Source organism: Bombina bombina, chromosome 2 (assembly GCF_027579735.1).
Source record: "Bombina bombina isolate aBomBom1 chromosome 2, aBomBom1.pri, whole genome shotgun sequence".
Lineage (NCBI taxonomy): Eukaryota > Metazoa > Chordata > Amphibia > Anura > Bombinatoridae > Bombina > Bombina bombina.
The window spans coordinates 950,618,842-950,645,954 of NC_069500.1; the positions used below are offsets into that span (position 1 = coordinate 950,618,842).

The 27,113-nt window shown below is 35.0% G+C and overlaps 1 protein-coding gene across 1 annotated transcript in view; it reads left to right on the plus strand.

Moving 5' to 3' along the window:
* GRID2 (glutamate ionotropic receptor delta type subunit 2) overlaps window positions 1-27,113 on the plus strand; it is a 2,072,895-nt gene that overhangs the window by 94,633 nt on the left and 1,951,149 nt on the right. The window contains exon 3 of the mRNA XM_053700169.1: window positions 15,326-15,481. Coding sequence (XP_053556144.1) covers window positions 15,326-15,481 — 156 coding nt within the window. The remainder of the gene's footprint in view (window positions 1-15,325; window positions 15,482-27,113) is intronic.

Genomic DNA, 27,113 nt, shown 5'->3' on the forward strand with positions numbered 1-27,113 from the left:
TTTGTTAATTTAAAACAAAAACAAAAGCTTACACACAATCCACATATATACAATGTTTAAAAACACAGGATTTGGTCGGATTTTTTATATAATCCAATATTCTTTATTTGAATATAGTGGTTGTCGTTTACATTAAACGTATATTGATCTATCTTAAGTCAGAGATATCTGTAGGGATCAGTAAGAATCTGATTTTCTTGTAGAATACGTGATCTCACTTCGCTTTGCACCACTGAGATAATAAATCTATTGTTCCTAAACTTGGGGTTTAAGTCACAAATAAAAGTGTCTTTTTTAATGTTATGTGAGTGGATACACAATTGTACAATTTTATGGGAACTAATTTAAGATTATATTCAGCAGAATCTGGTTTGTATTCTGTCTTGATGTATATATTGGGATTTTGGAATTAACAAATCGAATATTACTGCTGATTACAAAGGAATATATATGTAGTATTAGTATAGAGTAGATGTTGTTCTTGGCTTATAATAATGAGCGATTATCGAGTAACTTTTTGAGTATACACATATTAAATATATATAGCAATTCTCGTATGGAACATTAGAAACCAATAGAATAAGCACTTAATTCAGCAGCAAAATGGGGTCTATATTATATTAACAAGACATTAAGAATATCTGTTTCAGCTAACCCATTACTCATTGGAATTTATAAGTAAAGTAAATCTAAGTAGTGCTGAACGACAAAAGTGTGACTATCAGCACTTTGACGCCAATAAGTATTATATACTCCATACAACCTACTGCAAAAATGGAACAAATTTTGTGTTAGATATATACATACTTTATTTGAAGTGCTAGAGAGTTCAGCACAACAGTCTGGAAATATATTAGGCTAAATCCTTAGCATATATATACAGCAGTTACAATAGTTTAATCTTACAGTCTGTTAATATATCAGGCGACTATCTCAGTACATTTAAACAGTAATTGCAATAGTGGTAGATTTAGCTCATTATTATAAGCCAAGAACAACATCTACTCTATACTAATACTACATATATATTCCTTTGTAATCAGCAGTAATATTCGATTTGTTAATTCCAAAATCCCAATATATACATCAAGACAGAATACAAACCAGATTCTGCTGAATATAATCTTAAATTAGTTCCCATAAAATTGTACAATTGTGTATCCACTCACATAACATTAAAAAAGACACTTTTATTTGTGACTTAAACCCCAAGTTTAGGAACAATAGATTTATTATCTCAGTGGTGCAAAGCGAAGTGAGATCACGTATTCTACAAGAAAATCAGATTCTTACTGATCCCTACAGATATCTCTGACTTAAGATAGATCAATATACGTTTAATGTAAACGACAACCACTATATTCAAATAAAGAATATTGGATTATATAAAAAATCCGACCAAATCCTGTGTTTTTAAACATTGTATATATGTGGATTGTGTGTAAGCTTTTGTTTTTGTTTTAAATTAACAAATAAAGGTTATATTTTAAATATCCCTAAGCACTCTTTCTCCAAAGATATCCAGTCTCTGCCCAATTTTGCCATCCATGAATAAGGGGAAGAGTGCTACCCAGGTGTACAAATTTTCAATCCAAGGATTGATTCTGTGTGGTTCAGTATACAAGTACACAGCACCTCAGCCATGTTGTAATTAACACAGAGTTATAGATACAAACCTACACATACGGTATCTATAAACTCAGAGATTAATAGGCTACCCTAATTCTTAACCTTCAGCAGTGCCATTAGTACTTTTGTTTTTCTTTATAAAAATTAAATGATAGATTACGAGTGGAGCACAAAATTATTAGCACTGTTGTTGCTCAAGTGCAATGAATACTGCTTCCATTTTTGCGCTCATATTACATTGAAAGCAATTTTATCGCTCGAGCATTCCCTCATATAATAGACTTCTATGGGGATGCCCTGTACAATTCATGTTGGACATCATTGAGCACTAAGCTTATAGTATGCAAAAATCCTGTCATTTGGTAGAGTTTTTCACGCACAGTAGTTTTGTGCTGTACTATTTTAATGAAGGTTAAACATAAATTAACTCTTACATACATACACACATAAATGTATACACATACCCATGCACCTTTGACTCTTTTACAGTTTCACCTTTGTCATACACCACATCCCTTTAATTCTGCTACAAAACCTTTTTTTTTATTATTATTAATAAAACTTTGTTTCCTTAGTATAAATTCTGAATATACAGTAACTTAAACACAGGGGTCAAGTTCTACAAAAGAAAGTGTGTGAACTCACCAAAACTTCCACCCCCTCACAATCAATATTGTTTTATACACGCACACACGGTTACACACACACACACACACACACACACACACACAGTATTTATATCATCTATACACTCTGGTTAATGATAGCAAATTAAAACCAATGAAAGGCTCAATGGTTGCCTTTGGGCCTGAGGATTGACACCCATGGTTACTTTTTTCCAGGCAGGGGTGACATTTTTATTTGTAATTTAGGATTCAACTGATACTGATATTGAATACTGAGTAGCCAGACGCACACTTTTTAGAACCCATGAAGAAGCCTTTTTATATAGATGATGTTGAGTAGGAGATGTTGTTCCCTGGCTCTCAAGATGTGTGAGGCTCTGTGATGTAAACATCTGATATCATGATCTTGATAAGGTTTGTGTGTGTACTCACTCTGCAGTTAGTTGATATGATTTAAAGTAAAATTATGGTCACAAGGCATATGAGTGTCATTTTCTTTTACCATTAACACATATACCAAATAAATGTGACGATAATAACACTGTCAGAGTAAGCAGGAGGCATGAGGGCACAGTAACATTGAAATCAAAACAGGTCACCTTTTACTTTGGTATGAAACTGGTAAGGTTAAATCTGCAGCAAATACATTATCTTGCACAGGTCCGCATTCTGCAGAGAATCTGGCCTGCTAAACATAAACTGATTGACATACGGACACTATTGTTGTATAAAATAAAAGTCATTGGGCATATCTTACTACAAGATGTTTCACAAACACCTTTAATTGCAAAGACTATTTTACTTTATGTGTACGATTTCCCTTGTAAATCACATCCCAGTTATCTCTGGAAGAACTAAAAAGGAATTCCAATCAGAGAAAAAGCAGGAAGCTTGAAGGATATGACTATTTCCTGCTTGATGAACACATTTTTTCTTTGGTGAAACGCTGATTTTTTTTTTAAACTAGTCACACATACACATAAATACTTTATGTTTAACTCACCTGGTGCGTAGCAAGCTTGGCTTCAGTTCCTCACACCCTCCTTCCTCCCCTCTCTTTCCTTTCCTGGGCAGGATGAGACCTCCATGCCTGACAGCAACTCCATACTCCTCCTCTGTCACAGAGTCTCGCCCACTTAAGGTGCAATAGTCATATTTCTGCTAAATAACCTCAGAGCAAGCCACACAGAAATGTAAGCACCATGTGTTCCACACAGTGTGGGGTGATCACACAACAGGACCGCTGACAGACTTGTATTTAGTTTATTATAGGAAGTGTTATTGCCCAATACTAGATAATCTCACCATTCCTCTAACCATTCTATGCTCCAGCTCCTCCCACCAGCAGCAGCAGTGTTTACTGAAGTGTTTCTGTTGTCTGTCCAGGGGGAACTTAGTTCCACCTGCAAAAATAGTAATTGGACTTATCCTACTTCACAATGTTTCACAAACACCTTGAATTGAAAGAACTGTTTTCCTTTGTGTGTACACATGTATTTCCCTTGCAAACCTCATCCCAGCTATTTCTGGAAGAACTAAAATACATTCGAATCAGAGAGAAAGCAGAAAGCTGAAAGGACATGACTCTTCCCTGCTTTAAAATAACTAAACTGAACACACATGAACACCTGTTTAATTTCAGGATCCAGGGTGTCCATACTTTGTTTTTAACTCACCTGGTGCATTGCCAGCTTAGCTTATGTTCCTCACACCCTCTTTCCTCCCCTCTCCTTCCTTTCCAGGGCAGACTGAGACCTCCGTATCTGACTGCAACTCCAGACTCCTCTTCTGTCACAGTCTCACCCACTTAAGTGGCAATAGTCGTATTTCTGCTGAGGGGAGCTATATAACCCCAGAGCAAGCCACACAGAAATGTAAGCACCATGTGGTCCACACAGTGCGAGGCGATCACACAGCAGGACCACTGACAGACTTGCATTTAATGTATTGTAGGATGTGTTACTGCCCATTACTAGAGGATCTCACTATCCCTCTAACCAGACTGTGCTCCAGCTCCTCCCACCACCAGCAGCAGTGTTTACTGAAGCATTTCTCTTCTCTGGGAACTCCATTCCAATGCTTTCCCACTGGATTTGACCCCTATTTAAACAATAGTTTACTTCAGGTCTCAAAAAGTGCTACATTTTACAGCAGTATTTTGAATTGAGCGCAACACTTGAAATGTGAAAATGATGAGTGTGCGAATAGCATTCTCTGCTCTCTCCATTAAAAGTATAGCGCCAGCTAAAAAAGGTTTTGTTAGGAGGATTTGGTTAAAATATTTAACCATCTAATAATATTATCACGTGTTTTATTATTTGCACAAGACTGAGTGCAAGATAAAGCGCCTTTCACTATTGATTGAGCTCCATTGGTAATTTAGCTCTAAATGACTATTTGAAAGTTAATTTCATATAAAGATAATACATTTTTTTTGTTCTTTCTTTTGTATACAAGTTTGGATTATTACACAATAGCTTTATATAGTAGTATATGTTTTTTCTTAAATTCAAGTTAGTACAATGTATTGAATCAGAATTTTTTTTACACATTCCCCACCTGATCTATATATACAGCATAATAAAATAAAATTGTATTTGGTCCTTGATAGTGTCCTAGTATTAAAAATGAAGTAGTCCTATGTTAATCATAAATAGGAACATATTATTTTGTACTAGCTGTTATATAACAGATTTTTGGCAGAACAAAATTGATAGCGGATATGGAAAAAGAATGGAAGATAAAATGAAAGAGAGAATGACTGGAGAAAATGTAATGAGAAAATGCATGTAAAAGAAGAGATAAAGAATTCCAACATACACAAAAGTCAAACATCTGGGAGAGAGGTTGACGTAGGAAAGATTGTCTAATAAAAGGAATGAGTATAAAACTGATTTAAATGACTGGCCATTGAGATAAAGAATAATTTAGATATTACATTAAATAGTTAATTTGAGGTTCACATTCAAATTTTTATTTAACAGCAATTTGGTGACACATGATTATTATAAGCTTGCTGGCATGTTAAAGGGACAGTCTACACCAGAATTTTTATTGTTTTAAAAGATAGATAATCCCTTTATTGCCCATTTCCCAGTTTTGCGTAACCAACACAGTTATATTAATATACTTTTAACCTCTGTGATTATCTTGTATCTAAGCCTCTGCAAACTGCCCCTTTTTTCAGTTCTTTTGACAGACTTGCAGTCTAGCCAATCAGTGCCTGCTCTCAGATAACTTCTCGTGCACGAGCACAGTATTATCTATATGAAATACGTGAACTAACACCCTCTAGTGGTGAAAAACTGTTAAAATGCAATCTGAAAGAGGTGGGCTTCAAGGTCTAAGAAATTAGCATATGAACCTCCTAGGTTAAGCTTTCAACTAAGAATACCAAGAGAACAAAGCAAAATTGGTGATAAAAGTAAATTGGAAAATTGTTTAAAATTACATGCTCTATCTGAATCATGAAAGTTTATTTTGGCCTAGACTGTCCCTTTAAGCAGAAAAAATTCTTCACAGCTCCATGAGTAACCAAATTTGATAAAACTCAACACTTGGTAAAGAAGGGACTATTTTAAGGAATAATTCTCATTATGTATTAAAATAATGTAATCAGGGTTAAATGTTCATGTTAAAGGTTGCCTACCATACGATATATCTCAAAGGTAATTTCAGGCTCGCCAGAAACACCAGTTATGAAGCAGCGGACAGACATCGCCGCAATTCAACCCGATCGAGTACTATCGGGTTGATGGACACCCCCTGCTGGAGGCCGATTGCCCGCAAATCTGCAGGGGGCGGCGTTGCACCAGCAGCTCACAAGAGCTGCTGGTGCAATGCTGAATACGGAGAGCATATTGCTCTCCGCATTCAGCGAGGTCTGTCGAACCTGATCCGCACTGTCGGATCAAGTCCGACAGACCTTTGTTAAATAGGTCCCCTAATCTGAATTTCAAATAAGCAGTAGATTTTTTTTCTTAGAAGTTTATTTTTTCTCTCAGTTTCTGGCCCCCTGTATCATGTGACAGACATCAGCCAATCACAGACTAGTATATGTTTACCCTGTGAGCTTGTGCACATGCTCAGTAGGATTTTGTTCCCCAGAAAGTGTTCATGTAATAAGACTGTGCAAAATGTAATAATAATAAAAGTAAATTGGAAAGTCTGAAAAACTGCATGCTCTATCTGAATCATAAAAGTTAATTTTGATTTGTGTGTTCCTTTAAGTATTGAAGTGCAATAGTGCATAGTGAGGACATTATCACTGCACATCTGTGTTTATTTATTTATTTATTTTTTTAAAGTTTTAAAAAATGGCTAATATATCACACTTCTCTTTTATCAGTACAACTAATATATGCAAGAGACCCTAAATATTCTTCTATGTGGCTGCGTTTACTTTTGGTCTGATTCATCATAAATTGTGTAATATTAAAGGGACAGTAAAGCCACAATTAAACTTTAATGATACAGATAGAGGATGCATTATTTTGATCAGCTTTCCAATGTACTTATATCATCTAATTTGCTTTGTTCTTTTGATATCCTTTGTTGAAAATCATACCTACAGTATGTAGGCTCAGGAACATAAATGTACTACTGGGAGCTAGCTTCTGATTGGTGGCTGAAAATACAGGGAGTGCAGAATTATTAGGCAAATTAGTATTTTGACCACATCATCCTCTTTATGCATGTTGTCTTACTCCAAGCTGTATAGGCTCGAAAGCCTACTACCAATTAAGCATATTAGGTGATGTGCATTTCTGTAATGAGAAGGGGTGTGGTCAAATGACATCAACACCGTATATCAGGTGTGCATAATTATTAGGCAACTTCCTTTCCTTTGGCAAAATGGGTCAAAAGAAGGACTTGACAGGCTCAGAAAAGTCAAAAATAGTGAGATATCTTGCAGAGGGATGCAGCACTCTTAAAATTGCAAAGCTTCTGAAGCGTGATCATCGAATAATCAAGCGTTTCATTCAAAATAGTCAACAGGGTCGCAAGAAGCGTGTGGAAAAACCAAGGCGCAAAATAACTGCCCATGAACTGAGAAAAGTCAAGCGTGCAGCTGCCAAGATGCCACTTGCCACCAGTTTGGCCATATTTCAGAGCTGCAACATCACTGGAGTGCCCAAAAGCACAAGGTGTGCAATACTCAGAGACATGGCCAAGGTAAGAAAGGCTGAAAGACGACCACCACTGAACAAGACACACAAGCTGAAACGTCAAGACTGGGCCAAGAAATATCTCAAGACTGATTTTTCTAAGGTTTTATGGACTGATGAAATGAGAGTGAGTCTTGATGGGCCAGATGGATGGGCCTGTGGCTGGATTGGTAAAGGGCAGAGAGCTCCAGTCCGACTCAGACGCCAGCAAGGTGGAGGTGGAGTACTGGTTTGGGCTGGTATCATCAAAGATGAGCTTGTGGGGCCTTTTCGGGTTGAGGATGGAGTCAAGCTCAACTCCCAGTCCTACTGCCAGTTTCTGGAAGACACCTTCTTCAAGCAGTGGTACAGGAAGAAGTCTGCATCCTTCAAGAAAAACATGATTTTCATGCAGGACAATGCTCCATCACACGCGTCCAAGTACTCCACAGCGTGGCTGGCAAGAAAGGGTATTAAAGAAGAAAATCTAATGACATGGCCTCCTTGTTCACCTGATCTGAACCCCATTGAGAACCTGTGGTCCATCATCAAATGCGAGATTTACAAGGAGGGAAAACAGTACACCTCTCTGAACAGTGTCTGTGAGGCTGTGGTTGCTGCTGCACGCAATGTTGATTGTGAACAGATCAAAACACTGACAGAATCCATGGATGGCAGGCTTTTGAGTGTCCTTGCAAAGAAAGGTGGCTATATTGGTCACTGATTTGTTTTTGTTTTGTTTTTGAATGTCAGAAATGTATATTTGTGAATGTTGAGATGTTATATTGGTTTCACTGGTAAAAATAAATAATTGAAATGGGTATATATTTGTTTTTTGTTAAGTTGTCTAATAATTATGCACAGTAATAGTCACCTGCACACACAGATATCCCCCTAAAATAGCTATAACTAAAAACAAACTAAAAACTACTTCCAAAACTATTCAGCTTTGATATTAATGAGTTTTTTGGGTTCATTGAGAACATGGTTGTTGTTCAATAATAGAATTAATCCTCAAAAATACAACTTGCCTAATAATTCTGCACTCCCTGTATATGCCTCTTGTCATTGGCTCACTGAATGTGTTAAGCTAGCTCCCAGAAATGCAATGCTGCTCATGAGCCTAACTAGTTATGTTTTCAACAAAAGGATACCAAGAGAACAATGCAAATATGATAATAGAAGTAAATTGGAAAGTTTTTTTTTTTAATTATATTATCTGTCTGAATCATGAAAGACATAATTTGTGTTTCCTGTCCCTTTAACCCCTTAATGACCACATCACTTTTCCATTTTCTGTCCGTTTGGGACCAAGGCTATTTTTACATTTTTGCGGTGTTTGTGTTTAGCTGTAATTTTCCTCTTGCTCATTTACTGTACCCACACATATTATATACCGTTTTTCTCGCCATTAAATGCACTTTCTAAAGATACCATTATTTTCATCATATCTTATAATTTACTATAAAAAAATTATAAAATATGAGGAAAAATGGAAAAAAACCACACTTTTTCTAACTTTGACCCCCAAAATCTGTTACATATCTACAACCACCAAAAAACACCCATGCTAAATAGTTTCTAAATTTTGTCCTGAGTTTAGAAATACCCAATGTTTACATGTTCTTTGCTTTTTTTGCAAGTTATAGGGCCATAAATACAAGTAGCACTTTGCTATTTTCAAACCATTTTTTTTTCAAAATTAGCGCTAGTTACGTTAGAACACTAATATCTTTCAGGAATCCCTGAATATCCCTTGATATGTATATACATTTTTTTAGTAGACATCTCAAAGTATTGATCTAGGTCAATTTTGGTATATTTCATACCACCATTTCACCGCCAAATGCGATCAAATACAAAAAAATCGTTCACTTTTTCACCAATTTTTTCACAAACTTTCAGTTTCTCACTGAAATTATTTACAAACAGCTTGTGCAATTATGGCATAAATGGTTGTAAATTCTTCTCTGGGATCCCCTTTGTTCAGAAATAGCAGACATATATGGCTTTGGCATTGCTTTTTGGTAATTAGAAGGCCGCTAAATGCCACTGCGCACCACACGTGTATTATGCCCAGCAGTTAAGGGGTTAATTATGGAGCTTTTAGGGAGCTTGTAGGGTTAATTTTAGCTTTAGTGTAGTGTAGTAGGCAACCCCAAGTATTGATCTAGGCCCATTTTGGTATATTTCATGCCACCATTTCACCGCCAAATGCAATCAAATTAAAAAAAACGTAAAATATTTCACAATTTTAGGTTTCTCACTGAAATCATTTACAAACAGCTTGTGCAATTATGGCACAAATGGTTGTAAATGCTTCTCTGGGATCCCCTTTGTTCAGAAATAGCAGACATATATGACTTTGGCGTTGCTTTCTGGTAATTAGAAGGCCGCTAAATGCTGCTGCGTCTCACACGTGTATTATGGCTAGCAGTGAAGGGGTTAATTAGGGAGTTTGTAGGGAGCTTGCAGGGTTAATTTTAGCTTTAGTGTAGAGATCAGCCTCCCACCTGAAACATCCCACCCCCTGATCCCTCCCAAACAGCTCCCTTCCCTCCCCCACCCCACAATTGTCCCCGCCATCTTAAGTACTGGCAGAAAGTCTGCCAGTACTAAAATAAAAGGGTTTTTAAAAATAATAAACATTTTTTTAGCATATTTACATATGCTACTGTGTAGGATCCCCCCCTTAGCCCCAACCTCCCTGATCCCCCCCAAAACCGTTCTCTAACCCTCCCCTCTGCCTTATTGGGGGCCATCTTGGGTACTGGCAGCTGTCTGCCAGTACCCAGTTTGTAAAAAAATATGTTTTTTTTTATTTTTTGCCCGCTTTTTCTGTAGTGTAGCTTCCCCCTCCCCACAGACCAACCCCCACCACCTAACTGATTGCTTTATTATACGCTTTGTTTATTTTTTTATACTATTTTTTTCCATTTTCCTACACTATTTTTTCTGTGTGCACGCGCCCGCCCCCACCCTCCCGTGCACGCGCGCGCGCCCGTGCGCGCCCCCAGCCACCCCCGCCCACGATCCCGCCCCCCTTCACACAACCAGGGCCATCGATGGCCGCCACCCGCCTCCCGGTCCGGCTCCCACCCACCAACGCAGTAAGCCACCGATCTCCGGTGCAGAGAGGTCCACAGAGTGGCTCTCTCTGCACCGGATGGCTTACAAAGGTTATTGCAGGATGCCTCCATATCGAGGCATCACTGCAATAACCGGAAAGCATCTGGAAGCAAGCAGGATCGCTTCCAGCTGCTTTCCACACTGAGGACGTGCAGGGTACGTTCTCAGGCATTAACTGCCTTTTTTCTGAGGACGTACCCTGCACGTCCTCAGTCGTTTAGGGGTTAATAAAAATATATTTTGCTTTTCATTTTCTTATCTCTTTTTTAACATTCATACATTTGGTTATGTTATGTCTAAAGTCACAACACTCCATAGCTCATTAAAAATAAAAGTCATGTATTAGATTTATTTATGTATATATATATATATATATATATATATATATATATATATATATATATATATATATATATATAATATATCCATGCCCTTTGTATAAGGAACACAAAGTAACACAAATCAAGCACCATCGTGTTGCATAATTCACTTGCTTATTTTATGCATTTTCATTAAAGGGATACTAAACCCAATTTTTTAATTTTATGATTCCTATATAACTTGCAATTTTAAGCAACTATCTAATGTACTCATATTATCAATTATTTGTCGTTCTCTTGGTATCTTTATTTGAGCAGGAATATAAGCTTAAAGGGACATGAAACCCAAATATTTTCTTTCATGATTCAGATAGAGAATACAATTTTAACCCCTTAATGACAACTGACGTACCAGGTACGTCATGCATTAACAAGCAGTTAATGACAATGGACGTACCTGGTACGTCAGTTGTCTAACAGAGTGCTGGAAGCGATCGCAATCGCTTCCAGAAGCTCTCAGGGTATTGCAGTGATGCCTCCATATGGAGGCATCCTGCAATACCTTTTTAGAAGACTCCGATGCAGAGAGAGCCACTCTGTGGCCCTCTCTGCACCGGTAGCGATGGTGCCGGTTCGTTGGTGGGTGGGAGCGTAACAGGGAGGCGGGTGGGCGGCCCATCGCTACCCGGCATCCGGTTCCTAGAAGTGCAATGTGCACGCCGGGTGCCGGGAGCGTGCGGGGGGCGCGCGTGCGCGCTCATTAGCTGCCTACTGACACCAATGAGGAGGGAAGAGGGGGGGGGGAAAGATTTAAAAAAAATAATAATATAAAAGGATCTGGGAGGGGGAGGGGGATAGGGGTATTGTGGGGGGCTGCTACACTACAGAAAACATAAAAAATTCCAAAAGAGGAAAAAATACTTTTGTTTTTGGGGCAAATTGGGCACTGGCAGACAGCTGCCAGTACCCAAGATGGCCGCAATTAGATAGGGGAGAGGGTTAGAGAGCTGGGGGGGGATCATGGAGGTTGGGGCTAAGGCAGGAGTCCATCACAGCTAAAATATTTTATTTTTTTTATAAAAAAAAAAAAAAAAACTCCTTTTATTTAGTACTGGCAGACTTTCTGCCAGTACTTAAGATGGCGGGGACATTTGTGGGGTGTGGGAGGGAAGAGAGCTGTTTGGGAGGGATCAGGGGGTGGGATGTGTCAGGTGGGAGGCTGATCTCTACCCTAAAGCTAAAATTAACCCTGCAAGCTCCCTACAACCTACCTAATTAACCCCTTCACTGCTGGGCATAATTTACGTGTGGTGCGCAGCAGCATTTAGCGGCCTTCTAATTACCAAAAAGCAATGCCAAAGCCATATAAGTCTGCTATTTCTGAACAAAGGGGATCCCAAAGAAGCTTTTACAACAATTTGTGCCATAATAGCACAAGCTGTTTGTAAATAATTTCAGTGAGAAACCTAAAATTGTGAAAAATGTAAAGTTTTTTTTTTATTTGCTCGCATTTGGCGGTGAAATGGTGGCATAAAATATACCAAAATGTGCCTAGATCAATACTTTGGGTTGTCTTCTAACAAAAAATATATACATCTCAAGGGATAGTCAGGTATTCCTGACAGATATCAGGATTCAAATGTAACTAGCGCTAATTTTGAAAAAAAGTGGTTTGGAAATAGCGAAGTGCTACTTCTATTTATGGCCCTATAACTTGCAAAAAAAGCTAAGAACATGTAAACATTGGGTATTTCTAAACTCAGGACAAAATTTAGAAACTATTTAGCATGGGTGTTTTTTGGTGATTGTAGATGTGTAACAGATTTTGGGGGTCAAAGTTAGAAAAAGTGTGTTTTTTTTCCATTTTTTCCTCATATTTTATTATTTTTTTGTAGTAAATTATAAGACATGATGAAAATAATGGTATCTTTAGAAAGTCCATTTAATGGCGAGAAAAACGGTATATAATATGTGTGGGTACAGTAAATGAGTAAGAGGAAAATTACAGCTAAACACAAACACCGCAGAAATGTAAAAATAGCCATTGTCATTAAGGGTAAGAAAATTGAAAAATGGTCCAGTCATTAAGGGGTTAAACAGCTTTCCAATTTACTTCTAATATGTAATTTGCTTCATTCTCCTGTTATCCTTTGCTGAAAGGTTTATCTAGGCAAGCTCGGGACAGCAGATAACCTAGGTTCTAGCTGTTGATTGGTGGCTGCATAAATATATTGCTTGTGATTGGCTCACCCATGTGTACAGTTAGAAACCAATAGTGCATTGCTGCTATTTCAACACATGATACAAAGAGAATGAAACAGATTAGATAATAGAAGTAAATTATAAACAAGTTTAAATTGTATTCTCTATCTTAATCATGAAAGAAAATGTTTGGGTTCCATGTCCCTTTAAGAGCCGGCCCATTTTTGGTTTAACACCTGGGTTCCGCTTGCTGATTGGTGTCTAAATGTAGCCACCAATCAGCAAGCGCTATCCAGGGTACTGAACCAAAAATGGGCTGCTCAGCTTACATTCCTGCTTTTTCAAATAAAGATTCCAAGAGAACAAAGAAAAAATTATAATAGGAGTAAATTAGAAAGTTGCTTAAAATTGCATGCTCTATCTGAATCACAAAATAAAATATTGGGGTTTAATGTCCCTTTAAGGTTTGATTCATTTTTAGATCATACTGAATATAATAAACATTTATATTGAATAATCAAACAGTGAAATATTTATTACAAAGGTAGGGTTTAAAGCAGTGTTTTTCAACTAGTGTGCCGTGAGAGATCCTCAGGTGTGCCGCGGCAGACTGACAACAGTGCGGGGGTGTCCCTCTTTCAAATTTTTAAATATTGGGAGGTATGTGACGGGCTCATCAGGCATCATTTACAACCATGACACTGACATTCATTCACAGACAATCATTATGATTGTTTGTGAATGTATGTCAATATGTCATGTATAGTTTGTAGGAGGCATGGCATGGCAGCACAGTACAGTGTGTATATATATATATATATATATATATATATATATACACACACTGTATATATATCCTGTATTAGGCTACGTGTGATTTTGTAAAATTTTGGGATGGTGGTGTGCCACAGGATTTTTTAATGTAAAAAAGTGTGCCACAGCAAAAAAAAGGTTGCAAATCACTGGTTTAAAGAACCATGATCCAAGGGTTACCAGCAAAACAGGAATTATTGATATGTATAAGAACAAGCGGGTTAAAGGGACACTGAACCCAAATTTTTTTCTTTCGTGATTCAGATAGAGCATGCAATTTTAAGCAACTTTCTAATTTACTCCTATTATCAATTTTACTTTGTTCTCTTGCTATCTTTATTTGAAAAAGAAGGCATCTAAGCTTTTTTTTTTTATTCAGAACTCTGGACAGCATTTTTTTATTGGTGGATGAATTTATCCAATCCGCAAGAACAACCCAGGTTGTTCACCAAAAATGGGCAGGCATCTAAACTTACATTCTTGCATTTTAAATAAAGATACCAAGAGAATGAAGAACATTTGATAATAGGAGTAAATTAGAAAATTGCTTAAAATGCCATGCTTTATCTGAATCACGAAAGAAAAAAATCTGGGTTCAGTGTCCCTTTAACAGAAATGGCTACCTTGATTCATATGCACTCAGGCAGCAATATTTTTATATTATGTTCTTTGACTGACACTTGTGATATGTAGTTTATCTTTGAGCAATGTAACATTGCATATTGCATACATAAATCACAGTATTAAAGTAAGGCTGCCAGATATTAGTCTTTGGGGTATGTTTTAATCCTTTGGAAAAGCTTACCAAACCTTTCTATTTTTACAAAATAAACCATTAAACTCTACTGATATTTTTGTATGTTAAATGTAATAATAATATTTTTTTCTAAAGGATTAGAATGTATTGCCTTGAGTTGTCTGTAAGTTATTTTATCTAAAAACACAAAACTCCAAAGTGAATTCAAATAAAAGGCTTGTATAAGGTTTACATGTATCCATACCTATTTGTGTAATCACAAGTATAACAAATGCAAAGTACCACAATTGTATCACCCCTTTTTAGTTGTAACATTTGCACTGTGTCAAATATTTTCTTCATTTTTTGATCAAGCATGTACAGTCAGAGATATTTATTAAAATATATAAACTAAAAAAGCACTTTCCTACTGAATAAGGTACAATAAGACCCATTATATCTGACACATTGTATAACATAAGCTGTCATAGTGGCAGTGAGCTACCCTTATGTCATATACAGATGAGAAAACACTATCAGTTATTTATATATCTGGACAACAATTTACAATCTTGAAAGCCAGGTCTTTTCTTTTTTTCATAGCTGCAACAAAGTCTTTTTTTGACAGCGCCTCTAACTGTCAAGACAACTGTTTGCCTCTGCCTTTTCTGATACTTTTATGTGCCACTAATCTTTAATAAACATTTTTCTTTTCCTTTCCAGGGGCAATTTTTGATGAATCTGCCAAGAAAGATGATGAAGTGTTCCGTATGGCAGTCGCCGACCTTAATCTGAATGAAGAAATCTTGCAGACAGAAAAAATCACATTTTCTGTCACTTTTGTGGATGGGAATAATCCTTTTCAAGTTGTCCAAGAAGGTAGGAAAAAAACATTGTCTTTGGCATTCCAAAACTTTATTTATTGATGTTTGTTTATAAAAACAAGCTATAGTTTTCCTACCACTATTTTTAATGCTGTTTAGTAGAACCTTTACTTTTTATCTTATGCTTTATGATAAAAAGGAGTAGTTATTCCAATTATCATTATTTTTTAGATTTATTTGATGTCTCTATATGTTTTCCATTATTCCTTTGGTCTGCCCAAATTCCATAAGATGTATTACTGAAAATTCTGGAAATATTTCCAGTTACATTGTGGACTATATTTTTTCTTTGAAATGTATTTTAAGCTGATAAATTCTGAAAATTAGTATTTTGTGATAAGCTTTTTTGTTTTCCAATTTTAAGTTTGTGACTAACAATGATTTTGTTATTTATTTTTTTAATTGGGAGTTTTTACTTGTTGTGAAGTGTACTTTATCATATTGTTGTGTACTTGAAATATGGCTTCACGTGTTGATTTCTGTTTTTTGTTTATTAATGACAATGCAAAAGCATCAGCATTAATATTATACAACACCAAACCATATTAACACAGACATCTAAAATGTTTATATTTTTATATTTTATATATTAAAAAAAATTGGCCTTTATTTTCAGCTTTTAATTCAGGTTACAAATTCAATAATAATTGAGGTTCCACCTGTTGTGAGTTTTCATTGGTTCATTCGATTAAATCTCGAGAATATAATTTTCAGTGTGTCTTACCTTCTGCTCTTTAGTTTTAGTATAAATATTTTATACAGTTACATTTTCTGTTATGTGGTTGAATTTGAGTCCATGTTATGTCACATTCTCCATATTATTATATATTTTCTTTCTTTCGGTGCAAATAGCGATTAAATGTTAGGCATGTCATTTTAAAAGTTACAATTTAATGAAATTAAGTTAAAAATATATTTTAGTATTTTAACTATGTATACACATATTTTTGTCAGTCATATAAAATAATGTTTTATTGTTTCAACTTTGAATGTCTCAGTATTTTTTTTTTTTACATGTAAAAGGATTTTTTTTCATAAAATAGAGTTTTATGGCTCCATGTACTAAGCAGCGAAAGCTGCTCCGAAGCCATTGCGGGGCAGGTTCACATATGCGAACCTGCTTCCCTCAATGTAAGAAGCAGCGGTCATTAGACTGCTGCTTCTTAGAATCGACGCCACATCTAAGATAACGAGGAGAAACCAAAGAGAGCTTGCTCACTCTCTATGATTGACAGTCCCTTCTCTTACGTGATGGGTCGCACAAGGGAAGGTGTAGGTCAGTGGATCCTGTTTGTCCACTGCCCATATGTAGCAAAGGCGAGAGGACAACTTCTCGAGTTGAGAAGCTTGTTCGCTCAACCATTAGTGCATGGGACTTTTAACATATTTTTTTAAGCAATCAAAATTTTATGGTACCTAAAAATGAAAACCTATTTTATTATTTTATAATAATTGGAAATGCAGTTTAAATTTAATTTAATTTTATTGAAAAACTATAAAATAACTAAAATATTTTATAATTTCAAAGTCTAAGGGACTGATGATCTAAAGGCCTCTGGGCTGGTGAGATTATTTAAGAATGCTCGCCTTTAAATTCTATTTCCCTGGTGGAATAATCTAAAACAAGTTTTTAGCCTGAAAACAGGGTGTCTCACTAAGGGGCGTATACTGGATTTTTATATGGGAGCTGCATACATGACAAAGTGCACAATGAAATCATAATTTTAAAATCATACAAAACAAATAATTGAACCATTTATACAAAAATATATAGGAAAAAATTGTATTGTTAGAGTGCAACAAAAATCGTAATGAAATTGTTCACCAAAAATCGTATTTTATCAAACACTTAAAATTTGTATGCAGATTACACAGGAATATTTTGTATACAATATAAACAGAGTAAATCATAATTTAAGTAAACTTGATGTGCCAAAAAAACACATAGTAATTTGTACTTATAAGTACGAAATACAAAGGGTAATTGTTGTTTTATCATAAAATGGGCTGAACATGAGTTTTCTATGGGTGTGTATGAAATAGTCTCTCAAATCCTAGTGTAATTATCTAAACATTTTCACCCTACACCCTACATTTTTCTTACAAATTAAATGGTGGCGAGGTTGTGGCAAAATACCCAGAATAATTAATGTCCTAATATAAAAACACATACATACTTAAACAGAGCACAACATGATTTGTTTTTTTATGCAGGAATTCATTTTTAAAGTGTACCCCCTGCTCACTTTTAACTTCGCTCTTCCCTTTCCAGTTCCAGTTTCATTACTTTCTATAGGAGACATCTTGCCACTCGCAGGAATTCCCCCTTTGTAAGCTAATTCCACGAGGACAGCCCCTGCCATGTTTTGCGTGAAACACCACATCTGATCCGGCGAACTTTAGATTATCGGGCCCTAAGACTGATCCCTACGATTTGCTTAGAGAAATATATATATATATATGTTTTTTGTTTTTTTAAAACAAGTAAAAAAAGGATGTTTAATGCATTCTGGATCTATTGAAATGATATATATAGTACTTGGTAGTTATACTATTGTGTATTTAAATGACAGATTTCAGTTTCCTAGAGTAGACTATTATTTGAATGTTCTATTAAAATTGTAATGCAGGTCTTATGTAGAGATGGCTGGCAAAAAATACTCTGGAATTACACAAACAACATACTATGTGAACTTGTTTGTATGTTTCTCCTACTATCTTTAAAGGGCATTTTTTACAAGGTAAACTTGTAGGCCAGGGACCTGAATATACATAAAAGGGAATTGTTTACTCTATTTTGTGCAGTTCAACTTTTAATTTTATTGCTTATCATGGGTTTAATATATTGCAAGCACAGGTTAAATGAGCAAATATAATTCTAATAACACAATAATACTAGACTAATAAACAAAAATGAAAAAATAATCATTAAAAAGATTAATACATTACTTCATTTTTTTCAATTTTTATTATGAATGCTAATATGGTTTAATTTATCATAGACCAACACCAAAAATATGTATATGCTAAATTTATTATAATGATGCAATTATGGTGCTTTAAATAGGTCGTAAAGCAATGAATAAATAATTTTAATGTTTTTCACTTATTATTAAACACTATAATTTCATAAAATTATAGATGAATAACTTGTGGCTGTTTATTAAAATTATATCTTGCTCAGCCCGTAATTTTAGTAAATTTATCAACGTTTGACATGATTACAATCCATATAAATGATACTTTTTAATTTCATTTTCTTTCGTTCTGTCTTTTTTTTTTATCTGGATTTTTCTTTCTCTAGGCAACTGTAGCACTTTTTTTAAATCGACTTATTTTATTTTATCAAATGTTTGTGTTTGTCTAAAATATTATTATAATAAATGAAATGAAGAAGAATATATTTAAGCAGAATTTCTAAGAGAACAGTAGCAACAGATTTTTATTTTCTATGTCTTTTGCTTCTATATCTAACAAACATCCTAGTCAGTCCTGAAAATGTCAAGAAAACATAAACACAGAACGCTATCACAATTGTGAACCTTTACAAAGATTATTGAAACAGTAAATTAGGCACTGTGTCATAAATAAACAAATCTTTGTAAGGTTCAGATTTTTATAAAGAGCGTGATTCGGTGAAGGTCATACTCAAGGGTTCTAAAAAAAAAGGTTCCATTTTCCTCATGAGTACACCACAGTTTCACTTAACTTGGATGAGTGTGAAATTCTAACTTGAGAAGACTTCTTTTCAGCGACTCATTTTAATCCACAAACTTGTTCACTCATTATTAAAGGATTACTTTCTGTTATAATTTTTAAGCTAAACAACTAACATATTAAAGTTAATAAACATTAATTAAAACCTACTGACCTATATTTTCTCCAAAATGAAGTTTCATAACGTTCTAAAAGTTATATCTTTTATTCGCCGATGATGTCACGTTATCCTGCCCACTATTTTCAGCACTGCATGTTCAAAATACTTAAACCAATAACTTTGTGTTTAAAGAGCCATTTTGAAACCTAGGTATTGTAAACGGATTGGTACAGAGCAAAGGATACCCATGGAGTGGGTTTGGAAAACAATTAAATTTGCAGACAAGATTTCTGATATACAGTAGAGATATGTTAATGAAATGCTATTGATAAAAAGCGTATTTGGGGTAGTTAGTTAGTAACAGGCATAGAAAATATTTACTTACAGTGGCCCTTTAAATCTTTTTGTATGTTTAAATGAATTTGTTTTCCTTCTTGTTAACTTTACTTTTACTAATTAGAAATATATGTAAATTAGAGATTTCAAAATGTTCTCTATTATCTTGCTTTGAAAAAAAAGTTCTTGCTGATGTTTTACTCTATTAATAAGATCAAAAATCAAACACTCCGGGACCAAATTATCAAGCTCCGAACAGAGCTTGATGCCCCTGTTTCCATGCGAGCCTTTAGGCTCGCCGGAAACAGAAGTTATAAAGCATCGGTTTAAAGACCACTTGTACAATAATAAATGCAGACAGCGTATGCTGTTGGCATTTATCGATGTGCGGCGGACATGATACACTACATCGTAACTGTTACGCAAGACAGAAAAGTTGCACAAAACAAATAAAAATACATGTAAAAGTGCAGTTATACTCATAATAGCACTGTCTGATAAAAATTATTTTAAAAAAAATTACTTAAAAAGTTATAAGGGCTCAAAACATATTAGTTCTCAGGGCTTTAACATAGAGATACATACATATGTCTAAATATGTGTATGTATGCATAATATGTATATATATGCATATATGTGTGTACATATGTATTTATGTATTCATGTGTTTTACTGTATATTTACTTTACATATTTCACACTCCAATGTTGTTCACTTAAAGGAAAATGTCCTTTCTATTCTTAAATTATTATTTCTATATATAGCTACTGCATATATACCTATACCAATATATTTATTCCTATAGAACTATACCGATATATTTATTCCTATAGATATATTGGTATAAATATGTATTTTACATGAACAGTATCAGATCAATATAGAAATATATATTTAATAATAAAAAGTACATTATTTTCTATGAGAAAAAATTGTGAATAACATTGGAATGTGTAATATTCCCATTTCATGTTGGGTTGAGCATATTTGAATAAACTCGATCGGGTTAGCATGTGAGTATGAGTGTTAGTAATTTTTTGTTTTGTGTTTTAGTTTTAATGCTCCATTGAAGTCTATAGGGGAATACGTTAATGGGTTTGCGATTATCGAAGTTCCACTTTTTGTGCGCTTCAGCTTAGCGCTCGTGCACAAGCTTTTTACTTTCAACTTGTAAAACAAGCGCAACACGACGTGTGCAAAAAAACTCTGTCCTGCGCTATTTTTATGCTCGAGAGGGAGCCCTAAATAGCGCTCCATTTGTAATCTAGTCCATTGTTTGTATATAGTTAAAACATTACTCAATACCACATTATGGGCCAAATTACGAGTGGAGCACTATTTATCACTTTCGCTAGAGTGCTAATTGCGCTAGTATTTTTATTAGACAGTGTTACTATGGGTGTAACTGTACTTTGTAATGTATTTTTTATGCGTTTTTTGACACTTTTTTGTTTCGCGAAACAATTAACCAGAGCTCTGAGGATGCGCTAAACCGATGAGCTTTAACTTGAATTGCGCTCAAGCGATCATGTCTACTTTCAGCTTATATTACCTGCGCAACCAAAAGTGAAAAGCCTATATCGCTTGCGTGCAAACGTTTGCGCTCCATTCAAAATCTGGCCCTACATGTTTTATTATAGATAATAGGAATGTTACATAAGTGAATGTGAACAAAACCTTCTTTATTTTGTGAGTAATGGTAGGTTATTATGGACTAAATTTATTTATTTTTAAGCTATACATCACTGTATTGTATGTATTTTACTATTGTGTTGTTCATCATATTTGTCATTATGCTCCTTTGACATTGTGAGATTTAAGAATATGATGGATTTGAAATATTCTATAATTTAGTAATTCAAAGAAATCAATATAGTAGAAAATCAAATAACTAATAGAATCTTGAGCAGTGATGTCCAGCAAATGATGCGTGTTAAATGCTTTTTCTTTCCTTGAAACCTATTTAAAATATAGATTATGAAAAAAAAATATACTAAACAAAGATCAACAGTAATATTTTAGAAATATTTTATTAAAGTTTCTAAAGAACATATGTTTTGAAATTATAATGTATAAAATGTGTATTATAGTTTCAGTAAAGTAGAAAGTATCTAATTTAGAGATCAACGTATATGTTGTTTCAATTAGTATTTTAGAGTTTTTAGTTTTAAGATATGACAACTTATGTAAAAATGGGTTATTCAAAACATCTGAATCCCTGACACAACTGTAATCATACAAGCATGTCGAGATCATTAGTAAATATGGTCACTAACTTTCAAAATGCTTCACAAATTTTCAAAGAACCTATGTCATAAAACATGGACATAGAAAACAGCACATTCAAAAAGATATTAAATCACAATAAATTGTCAGATAAAAAAAAGATATCAAAATTATTATGAAGGAAAAAAAAGAAAAGAAAAATACAAAAATGTTCTAAAGTTCAGGTGACCAGTCTTGAAAATTCATTATTCACTAACTCTCACTCTCTCTTTCTCTCTCTCTCTCTCTCTCTCTCTCTCTCTCTCTCTCTCTCTCTCTTTCACTTTCTCTCTTTCCCTCTCTCTCTCTCTCTTTCTTTCTCTCTCTCTCTCTCTCTCTCTCTCTCTATATATATATATATATATATATATATATTTATACAGTATATATATACTGTATATACATACATAAAGGGCTCAACATTTCTAGTCCTAAGCTACTAGCCAGGACAAAACATTACTCGGCACTTCTGATTCCAAACACAACCCCCTACGTACAGTAATAAATTAACACAAATAAGTGCATAGCAGTTAGAACATCAACTGGGGGTTGAGGGGAACACAACATCTGGATAGAAAAGGGGATGTTTTTGAACTGAGAGAATGCTGAGTGTGCATTATTCACTATACTAACTCTCACTCTCTCTTTCTCTCTCTATTTCTCTCTCTCTCTCTCACACTTTCTCTCTATCTCTCTCTTTCTCTCTCTCTCTCTCTCTCTCTCTCTCTCTCTCTCTCTATATATATATATATATATATATATATATATAGATATATATATATATATATATTTATACAGTATATATATATATATATATATATATATACTGTATATACATACATAAAGGGCTCAAAATTTCTAGTCCTAAGCTACTAGCCAGGGCAAAACATTACTCTGCACTTCTGATTCCGCACACAACCCCCTACGTACAGTAATAAATTAGCACAAATAAGTGCATAGCAGTTAGAACATCAACTAGGGGTTGAGGGGAACAAAACATCTGGATAGAAAAGGGGACGTTTTTGAACTGAGAGAATGCTGAAAGTGTTGACAGTCATGGAAGGTCATAGCAGATCTGAAGATTTTTTTTTTAATAATTATCATCTCTCCCTTCTCGCTCTTAACTATCTTTCTAAACTCCATCCTCTCTTCAATCTCTCTTTAGACCCTCTCCCTTCTCTCTCTTAACTATATTTCTCCTCTCCCTCCTCTATTCAATCTCCTTTTTTACCTTCTCTATAGGAATATCTTTTCTTCACACTCCTTCTCCTCTTCACTTTCTTTTTCTACACTCTGTCCCTTTAACTCTATCTACTCCACTTTCACTTTTCCTCTCCAATTTCTCTCTCTCTCCCCTGTTTACCCTTTTAGAAGTAACAGTCTAAGCACCAATTTGGTGCCCTAGAGGAATAACAAATCCTTGCTCTTTCTTATACCTTTTTAGATAATATGTGTGTTTGTCAGTTCTACAATAGGAGTGTACATTTCGCAAATACAATGTTCTAACTTTGCTAATTACAACACGTTAACAGACTTCGGACAGTGAGTGGATTTGGATTTAACAATCACTTACTAACTTTCACTCGCCAAAAATTACTCAATACTAATGGCTAGTGAGAGAGTAAAAATGTTGAGCCCTATGTGTATATATGTGTGTGTATGTGTATATACATATATATATATATATATATATATTTACTTATTTTCAAATTTATGTCAACCAATCAGCTTTCTATGTTTGACAACTAAATACTGACCAAAAATTATATATACCTATATATATATATATATATATATATATATATATATATATATATATATATATGAATGTATTTACTTATTTTCAAATTTATGTCAACCAATCAGCTTTCTATGTTTGACAACTAAATACTGACCAAAAACTGTGTCATTGGTCTCCATGTACTAATAGGAGAGCAAACAAGCTTCTCAACTTGAGAAGTTGTCCTCCGCCTTTACATTGCAGGAAGCAAGCTCGCATATGTGAAGCTGCCCCGCAAGAGCTCCATGCTACATAGAGTGTATTGTTTATAAATTATATTTTTCAAATGATTTCAAAAATGATTTTTTGATTATTAAGGGCCAGAATACAAGTGGAGCTGTATGTATTGCTCCGACTCATGTGTAAAAAGTAAAAAGTTTTCTCTTGTGTGCTAAGCCAAAGCACGCTAAAAGCCAAAGTTAGAATATTAGACCTTGTAAATGTATTCCCCCATAGAAGTCAATGGAACAAGAAAAGTGGAAAAAAAACTAACTCCCTGCTCGAGTGCATACTCAATTGCATATTATCAAGTGCGCTAACCCGACAGGAAAATATTAATATTTCACATTCCAATATTAATTTATATTCTTTTATTTTAGGCCCCGATTCTAAAAAAAATTGCTGGTCAAGATGTGGTTTTCCACTCCAGCACTCGTAGGGGACAGCCCTCATGGAATTCTATCCAAAGGTGCTGTCCCTGCGAGTGGCGAGATGTCTCCCATACAAATAATTAGAGCTCTCTGCTAGGTAAAAGTTTGCAATGGAGGGCGAGGTACAGAGGGGAAAACCGGCGTGTTTTAAAGCTTGAATGTTATGCTTAATACAATTTAAATTACGATGTTTTCAGTGCACTGTACCTTAAAGGGACAGTAAACACTAAAATTGTTATTGTTTAAAAAGATAGATAACGCCTTTACTACCCATTCTCCAGCTTTGCACAACCAACATTGTTATATTAATATACTTTATAACATTTAAACCTCTACATTTCTGCATGTTTCTAAGCCACTAGATACAGCCTCTATCACATACTTTTTATTAGCTTTTCACAGCAGGAGACTGGTAGTTCACATGGGCCATATAGATAACATTGTGCTTACGTCCGTGGGCTGTGCACAACACAGCTAAAATGCAAGTCAATAGAAAATAAATAAAAAGTCATGTGATCAATGCTTTTAAAAGGGGCTTTTAGCCTCTGTGATTACATTAAAAATATATTAATATATCAATGTTGGTTATGCAAAACTGGGGAATGGGTAATAAAGGGATTATCTATCTTTTTAAACAATAACATTTTTTTAGTTGATTACCCCTTTAAATTTGCTGTCATCAACACAAAACTCTGGGAGGGGTAGGTGTCCCAAACCTAATTGACTATTACAAGGCAGCTAGAATATCGCAAACAATACTACTGGGGAGGAGACAAGGGGACATTATCTGGCCCAAGTTAGAGGCGGGGATGGAGGGACTACCAAATGCAGACGACATGTTATGGAAGGACCAAACAAGTAATACACTTACATATAGATCACCAATCCATGCGTCCACCAAACAAGTTAAAAAATGGATAACAGATCACCACAACATATTACCTCCGAGATCAGTGATGATCCCACTTAGGAAAATTATGCCTCAAGAACTTTATACCACTATAGATAAATGGGCAAATAAAGGGCTGTATAGAGTTGCGGACGCCTTACTCAATAACACACTTATGACCTACACTCAGATTCAAGATAAACTGACTCCGATGAAGATAAGGTGGTTTCAATATTTACAGTTGTCCTCCTCCATCCGTAAATATATGGGCAATGAGAGAGCCTCTTCCCCCACAACACTGGAAAACATATACTCACTAACATCCAGGCCTAAACGTACAATCTCTATTATGTACATAGCGCTACAGAAAGACCCCAATGCCCCTAAAACAACTTTGATGCAGAGGTGGGAAGAAGACATTAATGTCATATATGATAAACACACATGGGAGAATATATTTAGCTCCATGGGAAGAGGGTTGATCAGTGCAGATCTACGTGAAAATACTCTCAAAATAGCATTTCGCTGGTACCTCACACCAAATATTACCTCTCATATGTCACAGGCGGCATCCAACTTATGCTACAGGGGATGTGGGAACATAGGCACCTTTAAACACATGTGGTGGGACTGTGATGGGGTAAAACAGATATGGCATTCTCTCTCCACTTTACTAAGCTCTATCCTAGAGGAAGAGATAGAGCTTGATATTTCACAGGCCTTATTACACACAGGTTTCAAACAATATAATAAAGATATTAATGCCTTTATCAAAATCCTATGCACGACCACAAGAATAGCAATAGCATACCACTGGAAAACGGGGGCACCAACATGGATAGAGGTGAGGAATAAAATTAACAATATGTTTAGAATGTATGAGTCAGCTTCATGGATCATGAATACTAGAGAGTCATTTGAGAGGGTTTGGTTCTATTGGGCCCTGAATAACGCCACTACCATTTAAACACTACATAATACAGACGCTTGATCTGGGGGTTGGATCAGAAGAAAATATATACACATTAGCAGAGGTGTGTTGGCTCGGGAAAGAATAAGTAGCCTCTATAAAGCAATTTTTAAATACCTCTTTCTTTCGTAACGTAAAATATTTGATATTGATATATGCAACTTTGATGTGAGTACAAAATTTGTTTTGTTTTTTTTTCCCCTAGTTTTGAGATTTAGTTATTTCTTTCTCTTTTTTTTTTTTTTTTTTTTCTTTTTCTTTTCTTTCTTAATCTCTTTAATGTATGGATATATGGCTAGCCCTGCCCATATGTTACTCAGTTCTAATTTTTTTGAAAACTCAGGGCAATTTCCTTCCCTGTCCCATCCCTCCCCCTCCTGGTTTCCCCTTCCCCTCTTTTTCCTTTCCCCCCTCCTCCCTTTTTTCTCGTTTGTATGCCATAATGAAAGGTATTAATACAATGTTATGACGACAACTGCCCCCCACTTAAAGGGGCTCTGATGTATTTACCTCATGCAACAGTTTATAATTTGTTATATTTATGCTGTAAAAAACTCAATAAAAAATATTTAAACATAAATTTGCTGTCATTTTCATATACATAGTTTTCCCTTTCAGAATAATTTTGAGTATTTTGCTTAAAACTAACCAATTTTTAACTGATATGGAAAAACTGTGAGAACTGTAGTGCAAAAATGTTTATAGAATTACGCTGGGATTTCATATAAGCTTATAGAACACACATGTTCAGCCCATTTTACGAAATAACAACAATTACGCTTTGTATTATGTACTTTTATGTACGATTTTCTTGCTTTTTTTTGCACATCCAGTATACTTAAATTACAATTTAGGCTGTGCATAGTTAAAGGGACAGTTTAGTCAAAATTAAACTTTCATGATTCAGATAGGGCATGTAA